Source organism: Mercenaria mercenaria, unplaced genomic scaffold (genome assembly GCF_021730395.1).
Source record: "Mercenaria mercenaria strain notata unplaced genomic scaffold, MADL_Memer_1 contig_545, whole genome shotgun sequence".
Lineage (NCBI taxonomy): Eukaryota > Metazoa > Mollusca > Bivalvia > Venerida > Veneridae > Mercenaria > Mercenaria mercenaria.
This window is the reverse complement of record NW_026463426.1, coordinates 12,299-38,096: the sequence shown is the minus strand read 5'-3', so window position 1 is coordinate 38,096 and position 25,798 is coordinate 12,299. Positions and strand designations below refer to the sequence as shown.

Sequence of the window (25,798 nt, the reverse complement as noted above, 5' to 3'; positions counted from 1 at the left end):
CACTGTTTTTTCTAATGATTATAAGGTGTAAATTGAAGGAATTTAAAAGTGCTTTCAATGAAGCATTGTCTTTCGTCATTTTTGTAAAAGCTGTGTAAGAATGCCATTGTGCCAAAACAAGTTTAATCAGATTTCTCTGTTATCCGCAAACATAATTTATCCGTTAACATAATCCGTGTACTACAATGTATATTTTTCCCTTGCAGTTTGTTTTTTGTTGCAGGCCTACTTTGCGATGCATGGCTCTATGACTGTGTTTAGGGTGCTATGTGTTTCCGGGAAATCGCACAGACCGGAAAGTCATAACAGCCATAGATTGAGACAAACACAAAACAGGATTACATATCTATCGACGATCAAAACAACTTCAAACAACTTCTAACTACTTAATACACGAATCAACTTCACAAGATTTTAAATTACTGGTCGAGGCAACATTCTCCTTAAATTTTGAGAAAATGCGAAACTTGTATCCTCCCCCAACTCTCATTCCTGTGAACAAGGTGTTAATTACTAACAGTAAAATGGCTGTTCACGAAAACCCTTTTATTAGCCATCCGTGCATAACCTGATGTGTGTTTGAAATGGCCATAAACCTGTATTAAACATACACTCCTTGAGACGACTCGGAAAGGATTGATATAGCATAAATCTATTACTCAGGAAGATGAAAAAAATAGTGCACTCTACAACGTTACTAAAAACTGAATTTCAGATAACTGAAACCGGTTGTATACATTGCGGATAAATACATACATCTGGTGCTGATCATTGGATTTTATTGTCATTCGGTAGTTGGTTGATTCATTATGTGTTGCTCCAGCTGTGTATGCCTGCAAATTTTGATTGTTTTGATGCCATTTCGACCGTCCGTTATATTTCACTTCAACATTTAAACTCTGAAATATGATGCATTGATGAATGGATTTTACTTAAATACATGCTTGAAAGATAATGCAAATATGACTTAATTAATTACATTATTGACCAAAATTACTTTAAAACTTAAAACTGTAAGTTTAGAATGTCATAAACAACAACAATCATACAATCTTAATTGTAAGTTTCACAATTTTTTTTGTAAAAAAAATGTCATTTAACTTCGCTTTGTAACAAAAAAAAAAAAAAAGAAAAAAAAAAAAAAAATAACTAAGCCAACTTTTAAATAGTAACATCATTGAGTGTCCATCATTCGTCACTGCCTTTCATTCGACACCATATCTGTTTTTCATGTACTGGTTTCCCAGTAGTTTCCGGACCCAAGTAGTTTTCCGGACCTTTTACATTTCGTGCTGTATAGACTTTACGACTTTAAAGCATCTGGGTAACAATATCATATCATCTAGACCTTTGTTGCCTTTACATAGCAGCCCAAACCTAACATTACCGAACTTATTTATTATTTGAATATCCCGGTTGTTTTAACTTACTTCGATGTAATGTTTACACAAGAGATTGTCAACTGCAGGGGAATTCCAGTTACAGTGCGCATGCGCAGAAATTGAGGCCCCTTGAAGGTAAACATCAGCCAACTGATGCTCCCATTTACAGGCGATACAGTAAAAACATTCCGATAGTAATAAAATAAAACAATGAGAGTCAGAAAAAATCGACCTATTCACTATACTACGGCATTAAATTATCGATTTAAAATAGGAACCAAAATAGACAGGAATTTACCTACGATACCGTCTATCACTCAAATGTTTAGCAGCAGTGTCTATGCCCGAGTGGTCAGGGCGTTACACTACCAATTTTGAGACCGGTCTTGTTCTTTTTTTTTTTATAAAAAAAGCTGTTAATTATATTTATAGTTCATAATTTCTTTTTTGTAATATTACCAGTCCGCTAAATACGTCCCGTCATTTTAGCGTGACGTTGAAAACGTCTTTCAAACGTAATTAGACGTAACTGTAATGAGCGTATTATAAATCTAGTATTTGTTACATTCTTGAAATATACTTTTCAAATCGTCATCACGCCTTAGAATTATGTTTTAATTTTTAATATATATATATAACGAAATCGGAAATGTTTGCTTTTACAGAAAGGTTACAACTGTTACAATGAAAGGTCCGGAAAACTACACGGACTAACTGAGATATTAATGGAATTAATTGCCCCGTTTGAGGCCTCATTTACATTTGTGTTATGAACACAAGTGTAATACGAATTCTGCACGGTGTTAATGAAGAACCTAGCTTTTTTCTGTGAAAATTTTATATTTCTACTATGTTTTGTTTGAAAGTTACTGGCAAAAAATAGCGATTTCGGTCCGGAAACTACTGGGAAACCAGTAGTCTCGCATTTCCATTTTCATAGAAATTTTATCCTCAAAATAAATTTGATATTTCGTCTGCTTTTGTTTACAAAATGAATGAAGGTCATGTGGCCGATGATTTCCTTTCTCGTGGTGTGACGTCACAGGATGTGATGGGTTGACGACCTTGAGACTAAAATGGGACAGACATTTTCTGCAGTGTGTTGTTGTCTTGCGGATTGTCGACAATTCATTTTGGATGGTTTGCAGCTAAAACTTGATAAACCAATTGATTAAAGGCTAATAACTACAGGTAAGTGCTTACAGCTTACCTTAAAGTTCGATACTTATCTTTTTTATGCGTGTACAAATGCTTACGGTGACGAATGATGGATAGTTGAGGATACTATGTAAGTAAATCAATAACCGACATGTATGATTTCACAGTGTAAATAAATGAAATAGCATAATAGTCATAAATGTGTTACAATATTAGTTCATTCCTTGTCATATAAATATTGTTTTTCATATTTTAGAACTAACAGACGTTCAGTGAGACCGGTACATATTTATATACAGAACGACATTGTTATAGAACAGAACATAACAGAATAGAAATTTCATTAAGTCTTGTGCATATACAGCACATCGACATAAACCAATATGAATATAAATAATAGCATGATCATGACAATAATGGCAACAATATATAAATGTTGTAATATTTCAGAAAATACATTGTATTGCATTGTATTCTATTTGACAAGACGTCCTCTTTTACCAATATTCTCCATTTAATAATCTATTAAGGTTTGAGTATGGTGTTTGAGAGCTATTTCATAATTTTGTAAGGTGTACATGGTCAACACAAAGTACATCTGTGAAAGAAAAATCCACTATGTTCAATATAATATGCCCTATCAGTATTTCAATGATACACCATTTTGATGCTGACTATATATGACCCGTGTCTTTTATGTTCAATTTAATTATTTCCTTTTTTGCTTTCAATTGGGGATTACGTGATTATAGATGTTATGGATCAGCTTTAACTTAGACAATATCAAATTCGTTTAAAATGCATTTGATCTGATATCAATCAAGAAAATATTATTTATATACTATATGTTCAAAGTTCGCATGTGAATATAATTTGTTATTCATTATTTTCATAAGTTTGTGTGCCAGTTTTTTATCAATTTTATATTCACTGGATTTTGAGTTTATTATGTCGGTTCTTTTTAAGTGTGAACAAAATTTGAAATTAACCGAAATTATGTTTAATATTTCTGGCTATAATTATTACTATATCATGTTATTTTTCCAATACTATCTTATCTAAACCAGCAAATTAACCGGACCAGTTCGATTTTAGCATCGTGTAGCGGTTTAAAATGAAACGTTTTATTTTTTATTTTCATGCGTTATAATTACTAATTGCGTGTTAGCTTATTCAGTTAGTTATATATATTATGTATTGGCTCTGCAGAATAATTTCATAATCTGACAAGTAAACTAAACATTTCACTTCAAACAATGCAGTATACTAAAGGCATGACTGTCAGCTTATTTATAGTACTTAAACTGATAAATGAAAATAACTGTCAGTAGATAAATCCATACCGAAGTGCCTTTTAAACCAATATAAGCAGACGGTTGTGATAAATAGAAATCTGATCCTAGACGTGACGTAAGACTACTCCCTCTCATATAAGTTGATACTATTTCTACTTTTTTTTTGACCCACAGCTCCTACAATCAAAGACGTTTACACTAAGAAGCATTACCATGAAGTGTACATTTAAAAATGTGCCGGGCCTCTTTACCCTGATAAAGTCCAGTTAGTGCTGAGAAAACAAACTGAATTGACAAGTTGGAATATATATTTATATATATTTTTTATCCGCCATGAACATTTTTACATCGTAACATGTCAATGTGATGAACGAAAGGAACAAAACAACTATTTCTTTAAAGCGCACTCTTTTAAGCAATTCAACAATGTTAGGCAATCTTAGAAAAAAAAAACATTTTACGAAAACTGGACGACAAATTATGTTTGAAAATCGATGAACATGCAGCAAATTGGCTCTTAAATAATTGTCGTCATAATTATGGATATTCTGTTACCAAAGGTGGTGGTTAACGCCCGGTTGTTTGATACTTATTCAAAATCACAATTAACCACACCACAACTGAGGTGATAAGTGAAAATGAACCAGAACCCTCTATATATCTCTCTTCCGCGCCTCTCTCTCTCTCTCTCTCTCTCTCTCTCTCTCCACTTTTGGCACTTTAGTTCAGAGTTTGAAGAAATAGGTAGGGGCAGACAAACCATCTGTTTCCTAGACAGTTTCATATTTGAATAAATTACACAGGTGAATGTATACGAAAGTATGTAAAAAGGGAATATACCACATGTTGTTTTCTTGTTATATCATCCGAGACTGCTGGCACCAACGTATCCATAAGAGGCAGCAATTGTAACATCACGAAACAAACATGTATTAATGTTATTACAGAATTAACACATCGTGGTATCAGATATTAAAAAATATTTTTTTTGCTTTATTCACGTATATGCTGCATATTCGATGTTCTTTTAATGTGCTTTTCATCAAATTCTGTCGAAAACCGTTGTTTTCCTAATAAAGTTAAGTTAAAAACATTCCTCTACAATTTCTGATAAGGGTTTCCCGATTTATAAATAAAAACGGAATTCTCGCCAGCAATCATCACGTGATTATCAATAAAGCGCACACGTATAGGCATCGCACACTATTGTGACGTTTAGAAATAAAAACAAACAAAACAATAACATAAAATGAAGTCAGTACACTTAGTAAGTTGGTGCGTTTACGATGCAGTCAGTGATTTCTCGTTGGTCTAGTGCGGTAACGGTATTCGTATTATACTTTTTCGTCGTGAATTCGATTCAGAGACCCGTTAAATATTGTCTTTATTTTTTTCTTCACTACAATTCAATGAAGACAAAACGAGTTAGTAAATCTAGTTTTAACATGTTCGTTAAAATTATATGTCACAATTGACACGTAATTATGTCTAAATACACTCCACCTTAATATTTCCTGTGATATTATTAAACCTGTATGAGTTAGTTTTATAAGTTATATTACAATCTGACACTTCACTTTAATAAAAGCATTGCCCGGTCATAATTTTAGGATTGACTGATTTATAGATACTACCAATTTCATACGAAAGTAAGAAATAAAACAATAAATTAGAAACCAGAGAAAAGCAAACTTACACAAAGTATGTAATGCAAACTGAAAAGAATGGGGATCGAATTCCCGACGAAAAGGTATAATACAAATACCGTAACCGCTCGGCCAACGAGGAACCACTGACTAAATCGTAAGCTTAGTGTATTGACTTAATTTTATGTTATTGTTTTGTTTTCACTTCTAAACGCCATAATATTAATTCTATGCGCTACAGTCCGTGTCTGATAACTTCGGAGTGACTATTTGGACGAGTCCAAGTCAGGTGGGTAATCGATAATTATCATTATCTAAGTACACACTTTTGTATTATACTACTAACTGGAACACTTACTTTGAAGTAGAAGGTTAGTACCGGTCGTAGAGCGTTAGCCTTACATATGCGATTCTTTTATATTTCCATTGTCGCGTTGGTTCGAATCCCACTGTGATTTATACTTTTTTAAATCTTTGCTTTTTATCTATGTTTTAATTACATTTTTTTTCAAAGACAATTGAAAATATTCAAAATGCCGTAATACAGCACTACGGTATACAATAACGAACTGAAATATGGAAAAATGATGATGCTTGAAATAACCTTCAGAATAGTTTGTAGTATGCATTAAGCATCATTCTTGTACTGAACAGTGTTTCTCTTTGCAAAAAAAAGACGTGGACGCCTCGGACATGTTGACTACACTAATACTGGCAATATACCAGAGAGGAATTTAACCTGCACGAAATTTCCGAGTGTTTTCGTGACTATGCATTCATAATACGATGTGTTTACACAGAGCTGATGCCTGGTCCCCTTTAAACAGAAATACTATTTCTATCTAAATATATTAATATATTCCAGGAGAAATGAATGATTATGGTGGTTACCCTGAAAGAGAAACCAAAAAAAAAAAAAAAAAAAAAACCGCAACAACAACAGTTTCCTCGATTCGAACCTACGGCCGGCAAAATTCGATACTTCTAACACCAATGCTTAACCACTGAGCTACAGGGACTGACAGCTGTGTTGCAATAAAATATACCCAATATTATTGTTTATGTAAGCTGCTTTACCTATTTTGTTAGTTTTATAAGTCCAGAAAACATAAACAAACGTGACGTCACTCCGAAGTTATCATACAGCTTTTGTACCTATAGTTCGGTTTTGCGGTGTACTTTTAATAATGGAACGGTCCCTTATTTAGGTAGTTTTTCACGGTACGATAGTGGTTCTTACCTAAATAAGGCAAAGTAAATCATGCTGCCTTCACTAATCGGTAGACGAGTAAAATTGAGCCATCAAACTACATGCGCACTTTTGGTTTGCTGCCCATGTGATGATAGCGTCTAAAAATACTGTCGCGTCTCATTCTATATTTATCAATGCTTACAAAATAAAGCGATGTAACGGTTTATAAAAGTTCATGAGAAAAACTGCAAAAATTCGAATGTTCCCGAAATTCTGGATACTATAAACTGGTCAACCATTATGTTTCATGTAAATAGATGAAACAATGGCGGCATTTTGCCAATTTTAGAATTCACAATGTGTGGGTTAGTCGCTTTTAACGTTAAAACGATTACTAGGTAAGTATGTCGATCATTAGATCAGCCTTTTTCTATTATATCAGATAACATATTTTATCTTGAATATATATTGGTTGAATTATGCATACCAGAACCGTACATGAAAACAGTTTTCTGTCTGCAATCCTTAATTCAGACGGTGACTTTGTTTACGATATTATTGATTACATTTAAGCTATGAGTAAATACTTGTAAGTAAATTACAGATTTCCAATTTTTGGTCGATGGCAGGGAGTCCGTTATAAACGTTCAAAAATTGAAAGCGCATATGGAAAAAATGTTTTAACACCTTGCGAGTGCAAGAACACCTCTATATACACACGTAATCACCTTTCCTCGGGAAAAGCAGATTCTTTCTTACTATTAAAAACTTGGATGAATATGTTTTCCTACGACGTATTGTCGTCACTTGATCGTCCATGTCGGCGTAGGCGTTGGTATTTTTTTTTTGTTTAGGCCCACCTTTTCTAAAAAAACTATTACAACTATAGCTTTGAAACTTTATACACTTGTTTATTATAAGGTGACCAAGAACTGTAACTCTGGTTAGTATTTTGTCAGACTTATAGATCTTTTTGTACTAAGAAAATTTTCTTAGTTAAAATGTTTGTTTACGTCATTTTTTTCCCTAAACATTGTAAGAGATACAGCTTTGAAACTTTGCACACTTGTTTATCATTACTTTATGAGTAAGTAGAAAAGGAACCATAACTCTGACATGTATTTTGTCATTATAATGGTCCTTTTTGTACCTTTTTGAAAATTTGTTTGTTTTTGTTTTTTTGGAGATCAAAATGTTTGTTCAGGTCCACTTTACCTGAATATTATAAGAACACTAACTTTGAACTTTTGCAGACTTGTTTATCATTATTAGATGATTGCGTAGGCCAAGAGCCATAAGATTGATATGCATTTCGTCTGAATAATTGCCCTTTATATACTTAGAAAATTCGAATTTCTTTTTAATTCTTAAATGGGTGAGGACCAAAGAAAGAATATAAGCAAGATCTTGTTGAAAAACGTTCCCGCATTTCTTAATAACAAAATATCACCAGCTTGGACATTTAACATTTGTTAGATTTACTTTAACATTGTGGATTTTAAAATTTATCATAGAGCGTTTATATTCTTTGGATATACTTAATTCAGTTTGGATTTTGTGTGAGATCTGGAATTAATATTGACTGGATTTACATATGACAAGGACATGAATTGAATTATTCTTGAATATTAGAATTAGACTTGGCGGCTAATTCACATTTTCAAGGTATATTTGTTACTTTTCAAAATAAACTGTGTTATTATTGATAGTTGATTTGTTTTTCTCTTACTTATACTAATAACTTTAATATTTTGAGTAACAAGCAGATGTTACCTTTAGACATATGTATGAAACGCTATGCTCTGTTCTTTTCAACAATCTACCCAGATTAAAGTTTTCAGGTTTTTTTTCTCCAGAAAATGATAGGATTAATTAACTTTTTCAACAGATAGAATGTATATTAATGTTGGAAGTTTATAACGTATGCCTTACAACTTAGAACCAACTTATGTCTTTACATATCATCATAGACCACATTATATGTACTTGGCTTTTACTATCAGTCGAAATGACGACAACTTTGTACGGACATTTTACTTGAAATTGAATGACTTATTTAGTGTTATTAGGGCAGGTAATGGTCTGTTTTCATTGTTATATAAATTTGTACTGTATCTGTATATTTAGTACTTGTCACTATAATAATAATAAATAATAAATAATAAAATAATACATTGGAATGAAACAAAAAATAAATAAAAAATATCATACCGTCAATGAGGTTAGGCCTATGAAATATGTGACTGGCTGTCCTAGCCCAGCTGATGATCGGTCTATCACATAACCGCTGCATAGCGCAAGGTTCGTGGTAGAAACTTTGGATGACATGACGATGCAACTTTATAAGAAAACAGATGAGAAGTGGATTCATATGACATATTTAAAAAGTAGCAAATTTTTTTGAAGAATAAGTTGGAGAAGAGTGACGGAGCTGAATTAAAATGTCAGTAAGCTAAACATAAATGCTTCACTATTGTTAGATATTCTTTTAACGTATTCAAATTGTTGATGCTTATAAAAATACGAGCAGAACAGATATGACAATCCAGTTGCATTGTACAGATAACGTCGAATACACAGTATTCTTTAATGTAGATCTATTTACATTTAGAGAAAAAGTGTTTGATTTTCTTTTCGAACTGACGCCATAGATCCTGCACATTGATGTCTTTTTAACTATAAAAATGTATTCGTATGTCATCGATATAAGTTTGAAGAAAAAACTCACTTTTGGTTACGATTTTAGCTAAAACTGACAAAACACCAACCATTCTATGTTCTAATACCTCAAAGAGACAAAATCTATATTTTTACAGTTTTATAAATCTTAAGGGGAAATCTATTCTAAATCATTCAAATTGTTTCAAATCTGATGGCATTTTTAGAACTGATTTGCTAAGTTATAACAGATGTCGTCTTTAATGACGAAATTCATTTTTTTTTGTTGTACATTCTATTCATATTCAAAAGTTATGCAGTATATAGGCATTGTAACTAAAATACAAACTTCTATACTGTGTTGGTGCGCCGTAAAACCCAAATAAATAAATAAAATCAAGTAGGCACTATCTGTTCTAGATATATATGTAACTAACTGCATCAAAGTACGCAGTCTGAAAAAATATTTCAGATATCATTTTCTGAAAAAGAGTTATTTGAGCTGAAAAAATGATCCTGGGTAAAATATCTGGAAAAAAAAGGAGACAACTTCGCTAAAACTTTATTGTAGGCTTTGGTGATTATGTGCATAGTATATCATGCAAAGCATGCACTTTTTACCTCTAGGCACGAAAAATCATGCATAATTAGTAGCAATTACTGTAAATATCAGCACTTTGAAAAAAAATTATGAAAAAAAAAAGATCATTTAATGCCATGGGGGAAAGTGTGACATTTTTGTGGTGCAATTTGTCAACAAACAGATGATTTTTTAAATGTTAAAACCCACAGAATGTCACAATATAAAGTTTTTTGTGAAAGCTATTGCTAGAAAAAGAATGATCTCTGCTACCCATATATATGCGTCAAAGAATGGGAAAACTATCTAGAAATATGAGAAAATCAAAGAAAACAATTTCAGGACTGTTAGATGCATGACTATGTTATCATGTATAGCAGGTAACATACATTGCTTACTTTTCTATTGCACTGGTATAACATGGACAGGGTTATGATTGTCAAACGGTGTTCACTCAACAATTTCACTCTATAAACAGATTGTTTCCCTTGTGTAAAGAGGGCTTAGGGTAAGTCTCTACAGTGTATACGGATTCGTGTATTTTAGTTCATCAGGTAAACAGTGTATTTGGATTCAGGTAATATTTACAGTTAAACAGTGTATTTGCTGGTAATAAAGTGTATTCGCATGAGCTTTGTTCTGATGTTTTCATACACAAATTGAAAAAAACAATTTCGATTTAATTATTTTAATTTTATAAAGTGTTACGAAAAGAAGGTATAAAAATCTTTAAACTGGTTTTAGTGAATAAGCATCAAACACCGGCTTGTTAAACGGACAAACTCATTTCTGATTGAAATTTGAAATGATAATAAAATTTAACAACTTCTTTTTTGAAGAATTTTGAGAAATGAAAATATTCGACCGGTCTTTCATATGAATTGCGTGTCGTGCAGATCGTAAACAATGAGAAGTCGAAAATTATTAGAGCTAAAAATGAAATAAAATTTGAAGGATAGACTTTTGTTTCATACATAATTTGATATAAAGATAAAAAGAATATAAGATATAACATAAATATACGATTTTAGCTGAATATCTATAAACATTAATGAAAGGCAACAATTATCTTTTTATATAAATTAAACTAGATGGTTGGTGTTTGCTTAAATGAAACACCGATCAACTTGTCAAAGCTGGTCTAAGTAAGATATTAATTTACGCCACAATAAATCATGGGACGTGTCAAAGATACACAGAGAAATACAATTAGAAATTGAAGTTTCACTGAAATCCGTCTTGGGTTTATGGAGAATGAAGCGCGAACAAGCTAAATGCGAACGAACAGACGGACAAAACGGGGAAAACAGATTAAAATATCTCCGATACAATGACTTAAGAAGAATCCTGCAAATACAGTCATTTATATTTATAATTCATGAGTTAAGACTCGTCGTTTTTATCGCATTATATTTCTTTTTCTGACTCCACCAGATTTTAGGTAGTTCAGAATTGGTAAAGATATCCCCCTTCCTCTCTCTCTTCCGCCACCATTCTCTCTCTCCCTCTCTCTCCCTCTCTCTCTCTCTCTCTCTCTCTAAAAATAGTATTTTCCTTAACATCTGCTCACCAAGTGCCGCATTATAAACATAAATATATAATGGCATCAAGCTTCGAAAGAGGCGCTAATTTGTAACATACTACACCATCTACCAAATGCCATTTCATCGTGGCTTTATTTTCAAATTTTAATCTGATAATTTGAATAATAGTCAAACGCCTTTGAACAGTTAAAAGTTATATATGGGACTAGTGTGAAAACAGGGGCGGAAAACAAGTAAATAAAAAAACTATAGTGCATTTTATTTGACCAGGCGGGGCGTGGTTTCTCGATGGTCGACTAAATTATAGTGCAGGGTATATAGTATATGTAACCAATGTAGCGCTGAATGTTAGTCGTTGGTTACCGAAGATTACGGAATTAAACAGTTATATTATTCAACCTATTTTGCTCGTTTTTTGAGATTACCATTATTTGCATAAGTCAGAGTTTAACTCCGCCCCGCCAGGTCAAATAAAACGGACTATATACACTTTAATCCCAAACAGCTCTAGCGGAACAAATAATAGATAAGATATGCTCCACAATTACCGGTTTTTACGTATGCACATGATATTGTATTCTTCCTCTGATTTACTCGTAAAATTTTACGGATATTAAGATGAACTGAATTTTTAGTTTATACTTATACAAGCATTTAAATTAATTATTCGATATAGTTTGTCAGTATCCTCTGAGTCTGGCCTTTAATCAGTAAAGAGTTCTTGCCATAGGACTGGCTAGCGCGGTAAGTAGAGCAATCAGGTATCGAGTGGATACAGAACAGGTTTAAATCCCATCTTAATTTCAATCGCATCAATTTTTTTATATAATTCACTTCTGTGTAAAATGCATAGACCTATTTTATTAATTCTTTTCAATCGCCACTCTATATAAACATCTTCGAAGACAAATGTTTGCTAAGCTCATCATGTGATTTCTTTGGTTACTTTCTGCTGAAGGTACACTTTTCAATAATATTATGTGCACAGAAAAAAAAAAACAACATTCGTTCACAATTTGTCTTTTAAATCTAGATTGGTTCGAACTATGGACCGATATACAATGTGCGTGTTTCATTAAGTTTACTTGCAAACTACCAAACAATTCAATCATATTATGCAGTTTTACGATTATCTTTAAATTACATTTCTAACGTATCAGAGCCACCCCATAAATAGGAACTATCTATATATTAAAATGCAGTCAATTCTCCTTATACAATGATGAGTTATAGAAATAGTTTTTACTTCAAAACCTTTTGCATTCTCACCTTTTTTGCGGATATATGCAGACAGTGATCTGTACATTGCAGCTTTGCCTTTTACATGTCGAACTCGAATCATGATAACTTAGCGCCCTCAAAATCATATATGTGTTTGCCTGCCAAGGAGACATAGTGGAAATTATGAAAGAGTGTACATTTGATGGATATTAATAAAAATGATGGAAGAAATCAGTAAAAGTCCTTGTGCAAGTATAAAGTAGGAAGATAACAAAGGCATACATGTTTACTAGCCTATGATATCTCACAAAAAGAGAAATGCATTATAAGTAAGTAAATCACTGATCTGCTTGAAAACATGATATAGTAAAATCTCCAATAAATAGATAACGAAATATTTACCCCTCTAATATTTTTCTGTGTAACCGATGGTGCTTTCAAAGGAATGCCCGGGAAATAATGTGACAATGCAGCTTTATTTGTCAAGCTTAGAATGTACAGATGCGTACTGAACATTAAACTGCTAATAGTAGCATTATCACACGTAGCTTTGAACTCGACAGCTCTGGAACATAACAAAATGTTGTTACTTCATGAAACATCGATCATTGTTGTATATATAACTTTGGCAATATTTATGTTAATGAACATGATATCTTAAAGTAGTAGGACAGTTCATACAAAAATATTTACATTCGGCATATTCTTTTCCATTGAAAAAAATACGTTTATTTCGTATAAACAGCAAAATGAAAGGCGCGAAAATAACGTCAACGCTGCTTAGCGAAAATGGGCCAATGTTTTGAGGACGTCCGCCTATAGGCAGGGAGAACGTTTTTTAGATGACGTCGCGGCTGTTCCGTCTGGTGAACAGAATTGCCGGAAAGCTGATTTTAATGTTAAATTCAACAAAATGTGTGCAATTTATAATATAATCTTGTTTACAAATGGTAAGGAAATATAATGTAAATATAAGAAATGAAATTTTTTTTTCGGTGTTCATGCGAAATGAGCGACAGAATATGACCGGCAAATTAAACATGACTTGCCGATCCTATTCTGTCGTTCATTTCGCATGAACACCGCAAAAAATTATTTCATTTCTTAAGTGCTTGTTTTCTGTCGGCAAAGCTAACTTACCCAGATACACTAAAATGCACGATCTGCACATGTACATTATGTGCTTTAGGGCAGATTTCTTGTAGTACAAACTTCATTAGTAGAAACTGGAGGTTTGCGGCTTTGTAATTCCAGGTTCCGGTAAATGCAAAACTAGAAACGTCTGAAACGGAAGTGTAATTGCAAACGTTAGAAAATCCTGACTACAAAATGTCAAGTAAATACAATTTGAAAAACTTTAATACGCGTATTGTATTGTGTCAATACAACACGTATAACATCAAGCTAATAAAAAGTTATATAACGGCGAGCAGTTAAGCCAACAAATGTTCCCGGATTCTGTGCTAGCACTAATCTGTGCTCCGCAGGTAACTGCCAACTTCCCCACATGAGTCAAAGATGGAGGGCGAATGTTCTTTATCCATCGTTACGGAGAACATACTCCTTGTCCGGATATCGAACTCCCCGCGACATGCGTTTCCCGTATAAAGCTAAGCAGGCAGATGACATATAATAATATACCTTAAACACCTTTCTTAATATATTTTGAATAATTATAAGGAATGAAGCGTAAAGTTTACATTTGAATTTAATTATCAGCGGATATTACAAATTTTGATAATATAAACACATGTACAGTATTTAAGATTGACTTAATCATCAGTCTCCCGGAATAGTGGTATGTTATATTGTACCATTTATTGAATTTCACTTCCTTTGTTTTGTGTAATTCATATGATATAACAAGTCAGGAAACGTAAACGCTTCTGATTTGGTCATATACTGCCTTTCCGTGAGTTATAATCATAATGCAAATTATTCTAGATTGTGACTCATTGCAGACCTGGAGTACCTGTATAAATTACAGACTCTGATATATACCAGGTTCAAGTCAAGAAATTCTAATGAGAAGTATTTTAATGTATATATTTTGTAACCATAGTAATGCTAACCCTAACCTTAAATCAGTATATTATACGTGTACACATTATACACTAAATGCGTGCGGACATGCAATAATTTGTGTGTGGCGTTTAGGCGTTTAAGTCCGATTGTCACATACTACCGCAATGTACTTTATGGGCATGTTTCGTGTCACAAAAAAGAACTACAATTATCATTATACATCACGCACATCATTTTACCTGCGTCATTGCACGATGGTAGAAGCGATGCCCGATTTTTTATACAAACACTGTAAGGGTTGTTGGTACATTTATGACTACAGTCAGGGCCGGAGTATCCATCTTGACACCATATCCTTATACCGAGATCTAAACTGTAAATATGAAAAAAAACTGCGTTCGAATTCTTTCACTTTCTTTTCTCTCGTAAATTTCCTGGTGTAATAATACTTTAAATTGTTTTCTATTGATATTTTAATAACACTTTAGTTATAACTGCTTTGTAGTTGTCCAATCTAACAATTCTCTCCCATAAATTTGAGACATAAGATTAAAGAATTGAAAAACTCTAGGTTGAAGCCAGAAATTATAGTTGTAATTGTGCGTTTTGCTATACCCCATTCAACAGATACAATATTTGAAACGATAAAATAAAGATAATGGCATACACGATCCAAGCAATAACTCTATGCAAACATAGGAAACATTGCAAAGGTATTTTCCGGTTTTTTGGTTATTCAATTTTACAATGTTTACAATATTTGAACCGTAACATGCTCTAAGGTTAAAATTTACAAAAACTAGTCAATTATAAGTAGCATAATATTATGTTTTGAAAATACATTTTGAGAATGAATGCAAAAAAAAAGTATTATTTACTGACAACTTTTTCAAAATATAATATACATGTTATTAATACAACTGTTCAATATATCGTATTATTCCATATCTATTTTATTTATCCAATGAACGTTTATTTGCAACACGTGACCGTACAATATATTACCGTATGGGACGCACGTGCGTACAAAAAGAAACTGTATTTTTTCCGTACTTGGACGGTTTAACAGTCCCATGTTAAATACGATAAAGCTGGAAACGCATGAAAATGTTCCAAATGTAAATCGGGTGAAGTAGGCGCTCTATGTAAAGAGTTTGATATGCGTCTTGAAATCAGGTAAGGTAGAAATACAATATTCAGTGAATCATTTTTAATTTAAACTAAAATAAGATAGATAAAGAATAAAAAGCTTATTTAACATTGTACTGTACAATACGAGATATATTTGGACTCGTACTCAGCTGGGAAAACCATATTGGACTCGCCTAGCGGGTCGTCTAATATGGTTTTCGCAGCTGGGTACTCGTCCAAATATAGCTCCGTATTGTACAGAACAATGTTAAATAACCTATTATTAATTATTTCGTTTCATTTCGTTTTACATGTTCTCTTATATACCAGATGATACAAGTGAGTGATCAGCCCACACCCTCCCCACAAATAATAGACAAAAACAACAACAACAACAACAAAAATAAAATAAAAAGGACAAGTAGGAACATTGAACGGTAAATTATGGTCATTCAGGACATTATATTCAAGACAAAGGAAATTATTGCTACATCGAAGATCATACAATCTAATTCGCATGTCAGTGTAACAATTACCAAGCGGAATAAGGGAGCATGCCCTAAGAGAATATATAAATTGATGCAGAAGAATATTGCCGACATAGTTAATTTCATTTTATCATTGTTTATACTGATATTATGAAATGTGTTTAGATACCATAATAAATAATAAAGTGACTGAAATCAAGCTGAATAAACTACAATACCTTACAAAATTTGTAAATGATAACACATGTTCAGTAGAATTCTCATAACTGGAACCAACAGTAAGTGCTCTGGTCGATGTGAAGTTTTCAATAAGCTCGTCATTACCGCTGTCTTGATCCATCACATTAACCACATATTCAATGCCTCCCTGAATTTAAGGTATTGAGATACGTGATATGTGCAGTATGTACAGTTATACAACTGATATGCATAAAAACAATTAGCATTACAACATGTACATTGTTGTTTATGCCTTATTTTCGTATAAATACCTAAAATATGGTTCGAAGCTACCATTTGAGGGATTATGACTGAATGCCTCTAAGTCAGAATAACCCAGACTATTGCATTTTACGGTAGTCTATGCTCTGCCGCCGCCGCCGCCGTTTGGCACCGATAGACTGTGCTCTCTTCACGCGGGATACAGCCACAGAAATCCTTAATTGTTTGGACACTAATCACTAAGGACAAATAGACAGTCAGGTCAAGGGGCCTCCACGGCCGAGTGGATAAGATCGCTGACTTCGAATCACTTGCCCCCCGCCGATGTGGGTTGAAGCCTCACTAGGGTGGTGAATTCTGCATGTGAGGGAGAGGCATCTGGGGTCTTTCTCCACCATCAAAGCTGGAAAGTCACCATATGACCTATAATTTTGTCAGTTAAACCTAACAGAAACAAAACAGAAACAGTCAGGTCATAAAGGTTGAACAAACACGAGAAAGTATTGTCCCCATCAGTCAGGTCTTTAGACTCTTTTTCAAATGAAAATAAAAACATTAAAAAACTCCATCAATTGGATCACTCAAGGACTAGCTCCTGAATAATTTGATACAAAAGTCATGGAAGGAAGCTTGGTCATGCTGTTGTGTTATTCGAAATCAGAATTTTATTTTCAGGGACATCGAGGGACAACTCTTCCGCAAGACCTCTTATAAGTGTGCCTATATATCCGATATAGTGGCCTAAAAATTGCTTTTGATGGCATTATTATTAATGCTCGACAGCCATGTTTAATGTTAACGTCATAAAAATTGGAAAACTTTTAGGGGACTGACGCCTTCTTAGGGTCATAGTGAGGTCACAAATGTCAGATTTTCGTTTAATATAAACTTGCAATTTTTCGGTGATAATTATGAATTGGAGAAGTAAAATAAATTACGTTGTGTAGATTTATTAAGATTAAGACTGGCAAAATTCAAGAAGACTAAAGTTACTTCTATAGAATGAGCTAATCTTTTCTTACACTTTGACATTTTGTTAATATACAAGGTCTATCCTTCTAAAACTTCCGTTTTAAGGCTAATAACTTCTAAAATGCTCATAATTATGAACATTACAGGGTGAAAAAATCTACCAAATGAAAGTGTTAATGTATTTCGTCAAAACTAGTACTAACTGGATAGATATTATCCTCAGAAGCATAGAGCGCAATGATGTTAAAATAGCAAACTCGGTTTGATTAGTCGTGAGATTGTATGAAATGTGCAAATCCTCTCAAGCATTATCTAAAACACGATACTCTTCATATCTTTGAAGCAGCTAAAATTTCATAATATGACTTCTTTGCTCATTAACATTTGGCTTTTTAAGAACTGGAAATCGCGCTCTTCAATGTTTTAACATGTACGATTGTGTAACTAGTTGTTTATGCGGGCTCTATGGATGTCATTACTTCAAAAAATACTTAATGACTGACTGTGAATTTTATAGTATATCAAATTTCATTAACTTGATCTTTCTAATTGAATGTAGGGAAAACGCATGTTTGTAGTCCTGTTATAACATCTTCAGAATCCCGAGGGATTGATTGGTGATAGAATCCGGTAGAGCGAACGAATCAATGTATCACAAGGGAACTTGCTGATGTTATAAAATAAAATAATAATAATAATAAAACTTGCACTACGGCTAAAACGTGTAAATTATACACTGTCCATTAAAGTCAGTGCGAGAATATAATGCTTTCTTTTGACATATCTGTTTTATGACCATAATAAGTTTATCTTTTGCTACTGAACGCGTATAAAGAAAACAGTGTGTTAACAATAGATGAGTATGAATTAAGAAACGAAGTTAAAAATGTAAGCAGTCGAACAGAAAAAGCGAATTTTAAGATCAAAATAATACAAATATTATATTAATAACTTCGATGATAGTGCTTGAAATGTGCAACTTAATTACAAGTACATAAAATGTGATGATCAATGCCTGGCTAATATTAAATAAAACAGGAGCACCGCAATGCAATATACGCCGGACGGCATGACCTTTGATCCCTGAGTGTGACCTTGACTTTGAAGCCAGCCATCTACAATATGCGCTCTGCACGTCGTTTCGATGTGGTGAACATTTGTGCCAATGTTTTGTTAAATCCTTCAAGCAGTTCAAGAGTTACAGAGCGAACACAAAATAAAGTCATATGACCTCTGACCCCTATGTATGACCTTGAAGCGAGCCATTCAGAAGATGCGCTCTGCACGTTGTCTCGATGTGGTAAACATTTGAGTCAAGTTTATTCGACATCCTTCCAGTGATTCAGGTGTGAACTTTGACCCCTAAGTACGACCTTTACTTTGAAGCGAGCCATCCGAAACCTGCACTCTGCACGTCGTCTTGATGTGGTAAACGTTAGTGCCGTGTTTCTTTAAAATCCTTCAAGCAGTTGAAGAGTTACAGAGATGACACGAAACAACGTAATATAATCTTTGACCCATAAGTGTGACCTTGACTTTGAGGCAAGCCATCAAGAACATGCCCTCTATACGTCGTCTCAATGTGATGAACATCTGCGTCAAGTTTATCCTTCTAGGGATTTAACAGTTACAGTTACAGAACGGACACGATTGCTTACGGACGGACGGACGGACATCGGTTGTAAAACATAATACGTCCCTTTCGGCGTATAAAAATGTCAATACTTTTTATACTCAGTGCAAAGCTAAGATTCAAATTTTATTTCCAAATGAAATGTAAGAAATGCATTTGCAGTGTCATTTTATAATCTATGATAATATATGCCCCATTTTGCATACAAATATTTTTTCTTGCAATTTTTATCAAATTCAAAGGCGTTGAGACACAATACGACGGTTGTCCCAGAAAATCGCATTTTTTTTTATCATTTCGAAAATAAGCGACGCATGAAATAATTATTTTAATTGATGGTATTTCAATGTATACTCGACATGACTATAGAGTTTAAAATTAAATACCTCTCATATTGTTTGAGTATTCTTTAAATAATGGACGGCAATCAGTGCTAGTCGGCGCACGCTCAGTTTTCCTCCTACAAAAAGAAGCGGTTTCAATTTAAGCTCATGTAACTTACCCGATATATATCTCATAGAATTAAAATTTATATCGTCGCTAATCGCAACGTGTGGCGCGTAATTATGTTTCGTTTCAAGTCTTTGACATCACTGGCTTTAAAATGGTGATGTAATTTTGAAAGTAATGGTCGCACGCACTTTCAGAAATTGCGACGTCAGATAAGTTCGCGGCGCAGCAAGTATTAATAAAATATTGTGTAGGTCGCGGTATGACTGCTTCACAAACAAAACGGGAAGTGGAAAATTCTGGAGGTCAGGCAAATGTAAGCAGGACACTTGTCTTTACGTGGCACAAACATTTTACGGAAGGTTGGGCGAGTGATTCAAAGAAAGGGCGACATAATACTTTTAATACTTTTTGCGCCGCGAACTTATCTGATGTCGTCATTTCTGAAAGTGCTTGCGACCGTTACTTTCAAAATTACATCACTATTTTAACATAAGTGACGTCAAAGACTTGAAACGCAAAATAATTACGCGCCACACGTTGCCATTAATGACGATATAAATTTTAATCCTGTGAGATCTATATCGGGTAGGTTACAGGAATTTAAATGGAAGCCGCTTCTTTTTTGTAGAAACTAAGCGTGCGCTGACTAGCACTGACTGCCGTCCAATACTTAATAAAATACTCCAACAATAGGACAGATATCCAATTTTAAACTCTATAGTCCTGTCGAGTATACATTGAAATAACACCAGTTGAAATAATTACTTGATGCGTCGCTTATTTTCGAAATAATAAAAAAGGTTCGCGATTTTCTGGGACAACCCTCGTATTGTAACACTTTAGGGGATTAGATGAAAATAAAACGAGTCTACTGTGGCCTAGTTTATTTGTAAATGCACTGTTTTGACCTTTGGCCCCATTATACTATGACGAGAACCCCTAGAAGGCGACAACCCCTTTTTAAATTTCATGTTTGACCCTAAGGACTGCTTTTATACCAATATCAGAGCATTAACAAAAATGCAATCAGAAGTCACATTTTCCTCCGTTATTGGCACACTATAGGGACAGAAAGAAAGAAATGTATTTATAGGTTATTAGCTGTGTATCGGGAAATATGCACGAGTTCTTCAGAGGAAATATTGCGCGACTTTAGGAGCGCAATATTCTTCCGCTGAAAAACGAGTGCATAGATAATAACCTTTTTATTACATACGCATCTACACGTATAAATATTATGTAAATATCAATGTTCAATAGCCTGAATAGGATTGACAATACTGAACTAAATAGAAAAATATAGTGCAACAGCAAAAACTGAATTACGTCATGCACCCGATATGAAGTTTAGGCATCAGTGTATGGAAAAATATTGACGTTTCCGGTACCAGTGTTACTTAACGGGGAGTAGAAACGAGTATGTAATAACATATCTTACCGCATGCCAGTTATCCCACTTAAATGACTGACTCAAAATGTTATCGTGCGATGCTCCAAACCAGTTAGCATTCCTGAAGACTTTTGTTGTAACTTTCGGGCCACTACAATGACTATTATGACCGCTGGTTGCTATTCTGTGTAAAAATGATTTGGGTGTCTAAAATGTTTGACTATCACCATACGACCATATGTAAATTACAAGATTATGTTTACATTATAACATGTCTAGAGGCATCATTTTACTTTTAGTTATCTAGTCGTTAAAGTTCTCTTAGCGTTGTAGTTATACTCTCTGAAACAGTTTGCAAGCTGAGCAACAACAGAATAAGTCAGGACACGAATAAATGTCCCTAATTGTGCTATTCAGAGATAAAAATCCAGTAATACATTAGTACTGAGTGAAATATTTCTGGTACAATTTCAATAATTGAAACATGCTGCTAGTATGCTGCAGTGTATCATAAATTTAAAGACCGTTGTCACGGAAGTCTAGGATAACACAAAAAAGGTTAAAGAAAAATAGTTACTGATTTTTGTATCATGGTACTTACCCACCAACACAGATCATAAAGTACGAGTCGCACATGTCTGTCGTACTACATGCTGTAACTTGACCTTTATCACAACATTTTCTCTGTGATGTAAAGTCTGAACCATGGAATGATGTCCCTAAAGGGTTGTCATATTGAAGAACCTGTACCTGTATATTCACGTGACCCGTTGCGGATATCGCCTGAAATGTAAATAAAAGTATTTTATTGTGATTTAGCATGCTTAAGAGAGACAGGTGTTGCATTCAATCCATTCAATCCATTCAATCTAAATTAAAGAAGAACATTGACAACTGACCCAAATCTATCTCTTATCAATTTTTCGCTATTTCATTCGATCTGGCAAAAATAATTTCTTGATAAAAGTGCAATAGAGAATGAATCAAAGATGTTCATTACTTGAACATTATCTTATCAATGACTCTACACTGAAAACATTTAAGAAATGTTCAGTCGCAAATCTCGGTATTTTACCAATGCCTAAAAGATTACTATATGACATTTAGCACAATACTAAAACAAATTTAATTTGTTGATGATACTACATCAAAATGTCAAGAAAATTGAATCAACAGTTACCTGACTTTTTATGTTTATTATTTTGCCTCTTAAAATTGGGGTATGGTGAAAATTTAGCTTTTTATGAGCAAAGAAATCAGCTCACAATATGTGTTGTAGATACTAATATTGACTTTCACTAGAATTTGGTAAAGACTAGATTGTCGTTTTAGGTCATGCACGAAAGTGATGTTATTATTCTATATGCCGGTATTTCTGTACAACATTTTCTTACATTTAATTTTGAAATTATTTAATTTTAATAATTTATTTGTTATTTATAGATGGAATGAATTCGCTATGAATAAAATATACTATGAAAATGTTATATTTTGTTACTACTTTCTTACGCTATCACCAACATGTCATTTTAATCATGGTACATGAGGTTTTAAGATTTAGAAGTATGTCAAGCGCAGAAATATTTCCTATACGAAGAACATCTTTGGTAACAGTCTACCAGTCCATTACAAGTTCTACTGGTGGTGAACTGTCCAAAAGTTCTGCTCATTTATGCAGTCCTTTTACGGATTTCAATGTATATATCAGTAAATTGACAATCTTTTATAGCGTAATTCACATGTTGTATTTGCTGGTCATATTTCATGTATAACAACACTTTCTTTCTATGATTTTTCCATTGCACTGTTTTTCTTCATAAAACATACATGATAATGTGAAAAGTATTATCTAAGTTGCACCGGCGTAGGTAGGTAGGTGATAACTTAGAGACAAGAGTGCTTTGACGTTTAAAGACCAACCAATCGTATGAGTATGAAAAAATCGGTAAATGAGCCCTAAAAAAAAACAACATTTCTTTCTGTAAGCTGCCCAATATTTGTATTAAATTTTTTTAAAGTGCAACAAAATTGCTTTTTGAATGTCAGCAAACGAAGCACAAAATAAAATCTGTGTTGCAACAACGGTTATCATGATACACATCGCTCATACGACCTCATGATAAATTGGAGAGGATGGGGATGAGTCGTTAGCCGAGTCCTCACTTTTATCATACTGACCCCACATACTTCCATGGAGGGTAACTAAAACACCCAATAATTGATTTGTTTTATCGACCATTTATTTTCAGCCCAAACCCAACATGAAAATCTACTGAACCTCCACAGTAAAATAGAGGGTTACCACATGACCATCTTTTAACCAGTGAGATTGCTTTTATCTCGTTTGATGTAAAACAAAACAAACTATGCTGTGGTACTGTTCAAAACTTGTTTTCGTTTTGGCTACTAATTGGCAGAAGGTGGCAATGATCGTGGAAAACTGAACATCGTGAATCGTTATTCTTCTGCAGCATGATTCGAAGTTTTGGCTTTATCCTCGAGGCAATATTGTGATTCAGATTCCAACAAATTAACTAAAGCGATGTACAAGTTTATTTTGATTGTAAAGGTTTTGAACATTTTTGGACAATTTGTTTGGACAAAATGTCTCTAGCCAGTCTCCAGAAGAGATCAAGGTAGCGTATCTAGCCATGCATCTTTCTATATATACTCGGACTAATGTCAATTTCACAACTACTGAGGATTGGATTTCATAATCTCTGGAGGAGTCATGAAGAGATACCTGGAAAGACATACTGTTATAAAGACCTCTATGACTTAAAAATATCTTCTGGGCAAATTGGAGGGCCAGTTAATTAATGATATAAATTTGCAATCTTTTTGTAGGCGATGCGGAATAAACAATTACTGTAAAGGATCTCAAGTCGAACATTTATTACAACGAAAAACAACAGACCATTGAACACGTATGTATGTTTGTACTTCGGTCTATTATCAGTTGGAGACCATGTAAACGAGCTGAACTGCTACTAGAACAACAACACTACAACACCTTTTACTAGTTGCTCAGTAGCATTCCACAGACTTAAGTACCCCTAAGGGTTAAATATTGTTTATCATCACACGACTCTTTATATAAATCACTGGTCTATAGTTTATGCTGGTGATAGTTTCTACTATTGACAGGCAAGACATTCAATAAGTGTACAGTGTATTTTTATATGACTCCATATGTAAATCTCCTGTCCATAGTTTGTGCTTTTGTCCGGTCCATAGTTGAGTTCTAAATTTTATTGAGCTAAGTCAAACCTTGAAGAAAAAAATATAATAATTGATGTCTGATGTCAAGCAGAAATAAAATAAACACTTACAACTCCTTCAGACCTCGTGAAATACCACTGACTATTGAACGGTGAATGTTACTATGATATATAATTATTATTTAATTTTAAATTCGAGGAAAAATACACATGAATTTCAGTTGTGTAACTTATAAATGTCATTTACGTTTTATCGTATTATATGATATTTTCTGAATTCATTGCTACCTTCATCTCTTTTTGTTAAGTACAAACAAAATACAGTATGTTTACAGTGAGATTTCTTGACCATATCATGGTAAGTATTATCAAACCACAATCATAACTGTTGAATGTTTATTTTTTTTTTTTGACATTAGGCTATGTAGTCGTCGCAAAACATGCGATAACTTTCAGAAGACTCGTTCAAATATGCTTTAGAACGCAAGACAGCAAGTAGAGAAGACCGTGTAATTTCAATTGGAAAATTGAAAATAAGAAAAACGTCATAAGGGTTCATAAGGAGTTGATATCTGTATGAACTGGTGCCTTTCTATGCCTACACAAAGAATTTAAATAGGTACCTGCATTATTTGAAGAAAACATATTCCTTTTAACAACAGAATAATGTAATTCGCCATTTTATCATCATGCAGTGAAACTGGGAAACAAATTCTGAAGTGTTTAATTTTGCACTTAACTATGATTGTATTTACTTTCACTATCAGTCTCACTGTTATAGTTATCAGAGTTGATATGTAATTGATAACTGAATTAGTTATCAAACTCTTGGTTGACACATATTGCGGTATCAAATATATATAGTGATGCTCCATCCTATAACGTAGGTTTGAAGCAATATTCAATAATAATTGCAGTCTCAGAGCATTGGCTTCGATCTTGCAACTACATAATAAAATGAGTGTCAGCATATACTGGCTTATAGTTACCGTATTAACGAATGCGTGAAGCTATAACTTAATATTGTGGGTGTTTTCCATTTCATCTATATATAGGTCTGTAATATAACTTGAGATAAACCCTGTTTAAACTTGCATTTCCTCTCTTTTCTATGAAGATTAATATTCGAAACCCAAAACACTGAATATGCAAAATAAAATCTGTAAAAAGATCCTTTGGAAGCGTAGAATGCAACCAATAATAGCAGACTCGGTTTGATTGAGTCTGTTTATGAGAGGTAATGGAAAATGCAATACCTCTTACGCCACCCTAGCAACGGCATAAGCGGAATTCTATTACATATATATTCAATGGACTCCATGACCTCAAAGGACCAGAAAATATATAATAACACTGAATCCAAGTACG

General features: G+C 33.5%; 1 protein-coding gene across 1 annotated transcript in view; it reads right to left on the bottom strand.

Moving 5' to 3' along the window:
• The window catches only part of LOC128554579 (neurogenic locus notch homolog protein 1-like), a 57,398-nt gene extending 32,249 nt beyond the window's left edge, over positions 1-25,149 (bottom strand). The window contains exons 1-10 of the mRNA XM_053535846.1: positions 25,054-25,149; positions 21,811-21,992; positions 21,258-21,393; positions 16,539-16,687; positions 14,941-15,074; positions 13,817-13,958; positions 13,079-13,241; positions 12,725-12,834; positions 8,885-9,011; positions 757-899 (exon numbers count right to left, since the gene is read on the bottom strand). Coding sequence (XP_053391821.1) covers positions 757-899; positions 8,885-9,011; positions 12,725-12,834; positions 13,079-13,241; positions 13,817-13,958; positions 14,941-15,074; positions 16,539-16,687; positions 21,258-21,393; positions 21,811-21,992; positions 25,054-25,110 — 1,343 coding nt within the window. The 5' untranslated portion in view covers positions 25,111-25,149. The remainder of the gene's footprint in view (positions 1-756; positions 900-8,884; positions 9,012-12,724; positions 12,835-13,078; positions 13,242-13,816; positions 13,959-14,940; positions 15,075-16,538; positions 16,688-21,257; positions 21,394-21,810; positions 21,993-25,053) is intronic.
• Between the last annotated feature and the right edge of the window lie 649 nt (positions 25,150-25,798).